The sequence below is a fragment of the Falco punctatus genome, assembly GCF_963210335.1.
Source record: "Falco punctatus genome assembly, chromosome: 4".
Lineage (NCBI taxonomy): Eukaryota > Metazoa > Chordata > Aves > Falconiformes > Falconidae > Falco > Falco punctatus.
Window position 1 is genome coordinate 28,248,513 of NC_137583.1, and position 10,209 is coordinate 28,258,721.

Below are 10,209 nucleotides of genomic sequence, written 5' to 3' on the forward strand. Positions count from 1 at the left end.
CCTGCTCCTCTAATTAAGGCCGGATCCCGCAGTGAAGGCAATCAGCACTTAATGGATTCCTGGAGAAGTCCTTGAGGGAGATGAAGCACAGCTCTCCCCTCCAGAATCAAGACGCGCTTTGCTCGACAAACACAGGCAGACACAGATCTCTTAAATACATTTCATGTTTAATTTGGACATCGATCGCTCCACAAAACGCCTCCTCAGCCCCTGCTCTGCCTGCCCACGGTACCCCCCTTCTGCAGCCAGCGCGGGTCAAAAGAGACATCGCAGCCTATTCCAAGGCCAAACACCCCATCTCTTACCTCCGCACCCCAGATCCTCCCCCGGTCGGCTCTCTCTCACCACACCACGACATACGTAACATCTCTCCTTAGCTCAAACAACAGGTCAAAAGAAAACAAAAACCAAAACAAAAGCCTTAGAGGAGGGAAGCTCTGAACACCAGCCCCGGCAAACCTCTCTGCTCCACGACCTGCTCTGCACCCACCACACATGTCCCACGGGGCTGCATCACCCCGGCAGTTTTGGATTTCAGCCAAAATTGGCTTTGGAATGGTGGGAGAGACAGGCAGAGAGCAGGATGCTCCTTCCCCACCCTTCTCGCAACATATCAAGTCTCAAAAGAAAAACGTCAGAGGGTTTGGAGTAGTTATACACATTAAACAACCCCAGGACCCTTCCTAACCCAGCTTCTGCCAACGACCACAGTGTTAATTCAACTAAATCACGCCAGAAACCCAAGCGTCACACTGGCATTGACAGCCCTGGGGAGCCAAGGAGACCAGTGCCGCCACCAATATTGCACACAGACGGCTCCGGAGGGCTGTGAAGAGCTGCTGGGAGCTGAGTCCCTGTGCCCACACAGCACCTGGGAGGAGGCTTTGCCCCCACGCTTGGTCACAGCAGAGCAGCACCACCGGCTTTCACCACTAAAACCAGGATGTCTCCCAGCACCCCCGCAAGGAAGCTCCTCTCCCCACTGCCAAAGGGAGAGTTTCTCCGAGAAGAGCTGAATGAAATGGGAATCTGCTTCCCAACTGCTCTGCTCGTAGCTGCTCTCCCTCCACACCTCGAATCGCAACCCCACTTGCCTTCACACTACTCTACAAATCTACCTGCCACGGCCAGGGCAATGACACATGCTTCCCTCATTGCAGGGGGCCACCAAGGGCCAGGTGTCCCCCATCTGCTGTAGCAGGTCTCTCTCCATTTGTGCTGGGGAAAAGGATTCATCTGCAGCAAACAGCACACAAGGCAGGTGACTTCCACATCACCTCCTGAGACCAGCCCTGCCGCTTCTCCGATTGTGCAAGATCCTTACTTACTCGGAATAGAAGAAATGGGCTCACTGAGACCTGAATACTTTCTCGTTAAGGCTTAAACTAGCAATTCAGCTGCTGCAATAAACCAGACAGACACTATGCAGATAGGAAGAAAAGTTAGTTAAAAAGAAGAAAACCCAAACCACCTTGGCGCTAGGCAGGCAGAGGCTTCGCTTTCCTCTCCCAGGCAGCAAACCCGCCCTCAACACCCACCAGGTTAGCGCATGACACAAGCCAGCTTCAATGGGGTTCTTTTTAAAACAGCCAGGAAAATGCAAACTAAAGTCTTCACAAAAGCCCTGCAGGTGGGACTGTCACATTAAATATACAACCAAGGCCAATTTTTAAAATGTCTTTTAAAAAAAACCCACACGGCCATACACACACACTTTGGCACACAAGCCTTAAGTTATATCCATTGAAACGTTTCAAAGTCAGAGGAGAGCTACTGGGGGGGGGGGGGGGGGGGGGGCGAGGGCGGGGGTTGTTGGTGTTTGTTTTTTTTCCGTTTTTTTTTTTTCTGCCTTGTAAAAAGGTATCAAGCAGTGGTGTTGGTGAAGTATGAAGAGCAAGTACAAATGCTGAACATTCCCAGAGCTGTCCCTGCGATGCTGCTCAACACTTGCACTCCCATTACTTTCCCAAAGCGGCTAGCTGATTACATACATGTATATAAAAACTAACACAGACATTCCTGGTTTTCAATGTGAAAACGGTAAAATGTAGTCGAGTACTTGTGCACTTGCCATAGGGTCCTTTGGAAAAGGAACCATAAAAATATATATTTTTTTTAATAAAAGTCTTTTTTTTCCTTTTTTTTTTTCTTTTTTACCCTTAACTTAAGTAAAGAGCAAATATACACCTATAAGCAGAGTTCAGATCCACTTTACTGAGAGCCTGGAAGTCCATACGTCAAATTAATTCCCAGTGGCGTATCCAGACACCGGAACAGCTCCCAGCTCCAAAGGGCCGGCGTTCCTGAAAGATCTGCAGCTCCGGCTAACCTCATTAGCCAGCGCAAAGCAAAGACTCATTCAAGCCTTATCTGTCTCAGCCAACACTCCCCCAACAGACTCTGCAGCCGAGCAGCTCTCTGCCAAGCAGAGCCTCACACACGGGTCCCGGCTCTGGGAGCATCAGAGCTGGCAATCTGGGCCACAAACCTGAGTCCTGGCGATTTCAACCCATTATCAGGCCGTAACAATGAAAATATAAGCACCGAGCTTATATTTTCTTATTACTTGGAGGACAGACCACCGATTCCAGCTACTGAGAAATAGCTTCCAGAGGAGAGCCGGGAGAAACTTCAGTGATAGAGAAACTAGCTGTGCAATAAGAAAGTGCATTTAAAGGTAGCTTAAAACCAGATTAAAGATCAAATCGCCACTCGACAGGAGGGAGAATCAAGCTCCAGCAGCCACGCTCCTCGGGCTGAGTGAGTTAACATTCAGGCTCTCTCTTGTGAGTCCGAGGGGCAGGAGAGAAGCGTGCATTCCCGTGCTCCGACAGGGACACAGTTCTCCTGGCAGGCCATGCTCTCCTGCCCGGTTTTCTTCTGTGCAGTATCAGTTCTGGACAGCTGTCATCGGAATTCGTAGATAGGAGCACTGTGCTCAGGAACGTGAGTTAAATTCAATGACTGATACCTGGGACAGAAGGAAAATATGGATAAGAGGATTACATAGAGCAAGAGAACTCCCCTAGCACTAATGGCTCCTGTTTGGCAGGCCACAGAGCAGACATCCTGGTGGCTGGCTCTTCTCTCCCCCTATACAGTCTCAAGAGTCAAACCTCAGATGTGTTCATGTACCCAACACCCACTTACCCACAGTGCCAAAACCCTGTGAGGACTCGGCATCGCTCCTCATTTCCATTCCCATGCCTCTGAGCTACTTGCAGCCAGGCTGTGTTTGAGGTGGGCTGACTGTGGTTTTTGGACACCTTTTGAAGTTCAATGACTTTCATGTTCAAACAGTGTTTGCTACAACTGCAAATTGCACTCAGGTCTTTCAAAGCTTAGCTTGAGGGGATTCGTCTGAAAGCCTCCCAGGTAGCTTCCCTCCCCCCCCCACCCACCCCACCCCCCCACCCCCCCCACCCACCCCCCCGAGAGCTTCTAGCCACCCCACAGATTCACTTGCTGTGTAAGACAAATATCCAAGGCTGTCAGAGGGAAAAGAGCTTTCCACAGCTACTTGTCAGATGGCTGGTTCTAACAAGAAATCAACCAATTAACTTGGACCATTCCCTTGTCTTACAGCAACACCCCAAGGACCTTGGACTACAAAGCACTGGCCTAACAAGATTTCTGCCTGAAGGGAACAACAGCCAAGCTGTTACATGCGAGGGCCAAGTCATGGAGAAGCTTGAAGCTTGAATCACTGAGCAGAGCATAAGCTGAGGGAGTGCAACCCTGCTCACGAGATCAGGCTGCCCTACACTTGCCTATCCTCACAGGAGGGCAGAAGCAGGCAAGCCCTGCGAGTGTTTGCACTGGAGACAAGGCTTCTGGAGGGATGCTTCTAGTGAACCACAGCTGGTGTCTGCCTCCCAACGTACCTCACTGCTGCACCAGACCATTGCTTTGCTGGGCCACAACGCACCTCCAGACCTTGCATCTCGCCTGCTCCACCTTGCCAGCCCAATTATTCCCCGCCATGTAAAAAGGGCAGCACTTCAGAGCACACAAATGGACTGCACTAGCCTGCTCTGGCCAAGCTTGGCACAAAAGCCCTCCCTTCTGCCCCGAGGTCCAGCCACCAGACTGAATCTCCTTCCCAGCCCAGAGAAGCACTGCCTGGACACTCCCAAGGCTGCAGACAAACAGAAGAGGAGTCACGGCTTTGTTTGAGGAGCCACCCTTCAGTCCACAGGAGGAAGGAAAGCTTCCTTACCATTCTGAACTCCTATGGTAGTAATAGCCCTCTATAGATGCTGCTGACTTCTGGAAGCAGATGTAATAGAAACCAGCAAAGGAAGCACCGCTGATATCTTTGATAGTGTGATCTGGGACTAGGAACTGTTCCTGTACACAAAACACAGACTGCATTTTAAAATGTCGGTCAAATACAACCCCCCTGCCCTGCCCTCCCAAACTGACTACTGGCACCCGTTAACACGAAGGCATTCCTGCCCCAGCACTCGCAGCAGCCCAAACCACAGAGACCAGCATGTTCTTTCACCACCTGCCACTGTAGACATCTTACAGGGAAGCAGACAACTGAGAACAGAACCAGTTTTAAGAGTGCACAGGATCAATTTCAGTTCAATACCTTCCCCCTGCAAATAAGAAGCCAATTGCAAAATCAGGAATTGGAGCTGCCCGATGACGAAGAGAAGGCTCCAGGGAGACCTTATTGTAGCCTTTCAGTACTTACTTATAGGGGGCTTATGAGAAGGGTGCAGAGAGACTTTTTACCAGAGCCTGTAGCAACAGGACAAGGGGTAACAGTTTTAAACTAAAAGAGGGCAGATTTAGATTAGATGTAAGGAAGAAATTCTTTACTGTGAGAGTGGTGAGGCACTGGCACACATTGCCCAGAGAGGTGGCGGATGCCCTGCCCCTGAAAATATTCAAGGCCAGGTTGGACGGGGCTCCGAACAACCTGGTCTAGTGAAAGATGTCCCTGCTCATGGTGGAGCAGCTGTACTAGACAATCTTTAGCCATCTCTTCCAACACAAACCATTCTGTGACCCTACGACTTCCTCCCCTGGCAGCTGCACAAGGCTCACATAAAGAGGGAGGAACCAATCCAGCTACAGTACAGAAATGTGCAGACTGTCCAGTTTGCATCAAACACCCAGGCCCTGCACAGGGACTGGAAACAGCAATTCTCTCATCCTCTGGATCATCACCAAGCCAGATTTTCCTGTTGTGTTTTTAGCCACGACTGCAGCCCTTAAGGATGCAATTAGCTGGCTAGACAGGAGTCACATTGGAATTTGCAACTATGGTGGGTTACGAGGTTGGTAGGGTGAGATGTGTCATTAAACCATCATTGCTGAAAAAGCTTTCATGCACCACAAGCCTCGGTCAGTCGTTTGTAAGCAGCACATCAGAGAAGGAGACATGTGGACATGTGGAGTTTACCTTCCATCTCATGAAGACATAGTCCCCATTTTTCAGATCCTCATAATCAAAGTCATCAGAGTTAAATGTTTTTGCATACTGGTAAAAAGCCTGGAACTTCCCCTGAAACAAAAAAGAAAAGAAAAAACCAGGATGCTTATACCAGTAGAGCTCACTAGTGCCAGCTGCTATTTAGAGGGAAAAACTGCTACAGAAAAGGACCATCCTCACCAAAGGGGTTGCTCTTCCCTCAGAGCAGTGCTAAACACACACCCAGGACTAGCACAGGGCAGCTCAAAGGACTGCCAGTCACCCACAGCCATATCCAGCCCAGCTAGAAAAGTTCCTACACTTCCAGAGGAAGATATTTTGACGGAAACATAATAAACATCAAAGTCTGGCAAAAAACAGTAAAGGTCAAGGCAGCCAGGCAACCAGCCGGCTGCTGCAGCCCTGATCCTGAGCACATTCTCCTAAGGGGGTCAAGAGATGGGGATTGCTCCTGCTCCCTTTCCAGCCCCAGAGCCAGCAAGTGGAAAACAAGATGCCCCCTCCCTCATCACGGATCACAGCCAACAGCCTCCTGAAGGGTGTTGCAAAGATCCCAGCGGTGGAAGGAGGGAGACACCCAAAAAGGAGAGGTTTCCAGGCCCTTCTGACAGCTCTTGCATGGGCACATGCTGCACCTCACCTCCAAACCAGCTGCCCAGCCAGAACTGCAGACACCTATCTGCCCCCCAGATTTATTTACCCAGTGTTTACGATCCACATCTTCATCAGCATCCCACTTGCGCGTTAAGAAAGGATGCTTTTTACTGATTATTTCGCCTTCAAAGAAAGTGGTGAGGGTTGGGTACTCCTAGGAGAGAAGAGACACACAAATGAGAGGTCAGAAGGTTTGTCATCTAGAGACAGAAACTCAAATGCAGATGAGGTGCATGCGCTCAGCAAAAAGCAGCATCTCAGAGTGAGAGCTTCAGGCAATCCCAGGCCAGTGCTCCCATCCCTCCAAGCAGCACACTGACTCGTCCTGCCCCACACCTTTTAAAAGTCTGACTCGCATGCACAGCCTCCACCCTCTTATTCCACCCTCTTTATTCACGTTCATGAAACCAGCAGGAGCCGCACCAGAGCTGGACTGCAGGGAAGCTCCCAGCTGGACAATCACAAGTGACCATTTACAGCCAGCACTGCTCCTCAGCCGTTGCTGCACAGGTGCTACAAAGCTCAAGAGCTGGATTAAGCCACCCCACCACAGGAAAAGGTGCTTCACATTGGCACCGAATTAGGAGAACACAGGCAGGGAACAGCAGACTCAGCTGGAGAGAGCAAACCTCTCCAAGCACTCCCATGTAACGACAGACATGTGGTGCGCTACAGCCGAAAGCATCATCACCCCTGGGAGACAGTTTTCACTGACTGTCTGACATTACAAGCAATCTTAGAGGATGGATAGGGAAGGAAGTATGCAAAGATCTGACTGTTCAGGTCCTGGTTTATTTACTTTCAGCAACACACCACCACTGGTAGAGTGCCTAAAGCTGACTGCAGGGTCAGATTTGGTTCTGCTCAGACCTTAAGGTATGCCAGATAAGCCTTCCTTGTTCAGGACTCCCATCAAAGGCCCACCGTACTTGCTTGACATGCCAAGAACAACAGACTGAAGCTATTAAACAATTCAGTGGTTAAATCTACTGTACGCTCAATCCCTCCACTTCCTATTTCTGGTGGCAGCTTCTCCCACCCCACCAGGAAAAAGAAAAGCCTTTACACAGCACCTTTTCTTGTTGTTTTGCAGTTAACACTCACCTCTGTAAGGCCTTTAATCTTCAAGTATCCACAGAGATAGGAATTTTCCATATCCACATGCTAGAAAAGAGCACAAAGTCCAACCATGAGCATAAAGGCACCCCACTGATCCAAAACAGTTTCTAACCCCTCCAAGGCTGATTTCAGCTTCAGCCAGTACAGACAGTCCAGCTTACTGCCCAATGCTCACAGGGGCAGCCCTTCCCCACACCTGGGAACCACTCAGAAAGATCATTTACAGGTCAGCTCACCTCTGAAAGCCCCCACATCCCAGGCCTGACAACACCCTGCCTGCTTCCAGCTCCAGCACACCGAGGCAGCAGCCTCTGCCCAGAAGTCCCCAACAGTAACAACCCCCGGCTCCCCACCCACAAGGAAGCAGACTCAGTTTTCTCTAAGTGAAAGCACCACTGGCAGAATCACACATAAGCCCAGCCCTCACACTTACCAGTCAACTGCCACCAGCAAACTGGTGTTCAGGTGAGAAAAAGAGTAAAAAGCATCTATTTACTGGAGATAATTCAGGCTAAAGGAAGAAAGCAAGGCCCTAAGCTTTGCCATCTGCTTATTTAACAGGCCTGACCCATGCCTCTCTAACATGCTACCTGTACTCTCTGCCTAGAACCCAGTCTGGCGGCACAGCACATGCCAAAGCCTGCTCAGAAGCCAGACGATGTCTCATGCATTCTGAAGGAAGCCCAGATCGAACACTTTTATGGCACCCTTAAAAGAGTTACAGGGCTGCATCTCGCTGCTTCTGTTGTGCAGAAACTAAACAGGGGGCTGTGTCTGTTCCAACCAGGGAATTTTAAACCAGGGGATTTTCCAAGCTTTTCCCCGACATCTCCAGATCCATTATCAAAACAAGAAGTGACTTATTTGGGGAAGCACAAACATCAACTATGAGAAGATGGATCTTCCCCACCTGTGATCAAAGAAAAGCAACATTTCTCTGCGCTCAGCACAGGGAGAGAGGGCAGCCACCTCTTCTCAGCTGACACCCGTGAAACAGCAGCATTTTTAGCACAAAGCACAAAGCCACCGCCAGCCCCTGTGAGAAGGCAGCGTGCAGTGAAGCTGATCAGCCATAGGATGTCCCCACCACAGCAAACCAGGTATGCTTGCGCTGTTGACAAGTGCAGGACTGGACATGAAAACACAGTCCGGTTCAAATGCTGCCCCATCTGCTGACCCTGGGGCTCTGACACTACTCCACAACAGCAGCACATGTGTCAAGCTTCATCACTGCACTCACTACATGCTCAACCACGGTTCCCCAGATCCCATGCCACCAAACTGGGAACAAAGCTGTGACTCGCAGGGTGCTCTATAGGAAAGCATGTATCAGATGTCTGGCTTGCCCACATACTAATGACTCCACACCTCGCCAGCTCTGCCCAAAGTTATTGTGCCAATGCCTAGGACTAAAAATAAAGCACACAGTGTGACAATGACTACAGGGAGGAATGGAAAAGCCACACAAGCCAGCATCCCGACTCCCCGCCACAGCTGGGCACACCAGCTGTATGGCTGCATTCCTGCCACAGACAAACCACTGCACTTTGTCCCAGGTTCCCTGCTCAGCCTAGGGCAGCCTCCAGCACCCCAGGGATGGGGAACCCTGGGTCCCAGGGCCAGCTGAGCCATGCTCTGCCAGCCAGCCAGGGACTGGGATCCCTGCTGATTTCCAGCCAGGACTGAAATGCAGGCTGTCCCGCTGGTAGAGACATCCCCGGACACCACCCACTCTTAAGCTGGGCTCTTACCCTTCCACCCTGTGGCATGGAGGTGCACGGCCACTCCATAGCCCGAAGGGAATGAGGGAGGAATCCCAGGTTACAAACCTTGCCAGGCCCAGTGGGAACAGGGAAAAAAGATGAGGGGGAACAGCTTGAGTGCAGTGGGCCCTTCGCAGGGTTTGAGGGGAAGGGAGCAAGGGGGTGGCCTTGGACTTCACTGGGTCTGAGAGAAAGGAGTCTCTCCTGGGGTCTGAAGGGAAAAAGACAGGGTCTTCTCCCCAGTGATGAAAGGAAGGCAGAGTGCACGGGGGGCAGAGATATCGCCAGAGCCTGAGGACCCACAGTCATTACTGGGCTTGATGGAACCAGAGGAATTGCAGGGAGGCACTGCCAGGTCAGAGGTGAGCGGGGCAGGTAGGACTACAGGCCATTCCAAGCCTGGGGGAAGCCTCCTGCTGAGGCCTCCGCCACCCCGGTCCCACCTTGCTGGGGCTGAGGGGAAGTGGGATGCTGGGACTAAAGAAAAGGGGTCTCCCCACCTCCTCCACAGGCCTCGCTAGGACGCAGGGGATGGGACACACACCAGGCGCTGGTCCTGAGGAAACCGGCGGAGGGCTGGCAGCGACCCGCGCCGGGGGAAGGGGGGCACAACCGGGGCCTGAAGAGAAGGAGCGCAGGGAGGCCGGAGGAAGCCGAGGAAAGAGAACCAGCGCCCGGACCTGAGGGGCCGGGAAACCGGGCGGCGGCAGTTTTAGGGGCTGGGAGGGAACCGGCGAGGCGACCGCGGCCTGAGGGGCCCGGCGGGACGGACCCGGCGGCCGCGGCCTGAGGAGAGCGGGGCCCCGTCGGGCCCCGGGAGTGTGGGCGGCCGCCGGCCGGCCCCTCACCTGCATGACGACCTCCACCTCGTAGGCATTGCCCTTGCTGCGCTGCTGCCCGCGGAACTTGGCGCCGCTGTAGAGCAACGAGGTGGCCACGCCGGGCTGCGCCGTGTTGATGGGGGGCGGCGGCACCAGACTGCTGGCGGCCGCCCCGGAGGACGCCGAGGAGGCCGAGCCCGCCGCACCGCCCGCACGGCACCGCTCGCTCCGCACCGGCATCTCGGGAGGGTCCCCGGGCGCCAGCGTGGCCGGGGCCGAGCGCGGCCGGGGGCGCCGCCCGCTCGGCTCCGCTCGGCTCCGCGCACGCCGAGGCCGCCGCCGCCGCCGCCTGGCTCAGGGCCTCCCGGCAGCGCCTCCGCGCGCTCCCATTGGCCCTCGCGGGCGC

The 10,209-nt window shown here is 52.8% G+C and overlaps 1 protein-coding gene across 1 annotated transcript; it reads right to left on the reverse strand.

Annotated features, from left to right (window-relative positions):
• Positions 1-148: 148 nt before the first annotated feature.
• On the reverse strand, positions 149-10,179 carry GID4 (GID complex subunit 4 homolog). Its single transcript, XM_080386603.1, has 6 exons — positions 9,831-10,179; positions 7,205-7,264; positions 6,147-6,254; positions 5,417-5,518; positions 4,220-4,350; positions 149-2,971 (listed from the first exon to the last, which is right to left on the reverse strand). The coding sequence occupies exons 1-6, from the start codon at positions 10,041-10,043 to the stop codon at positions 2,908-2,910; spliced, it is 678 nt and encodes a 225-aa protein (XP_080242729.1). The 5' UTR covers positions 10,044-10,179; the 3' UTR covers positions 149-2,907.
• Between the last annotated feature and the right edge of the window lie 30 nt (positions 10,180-10,209).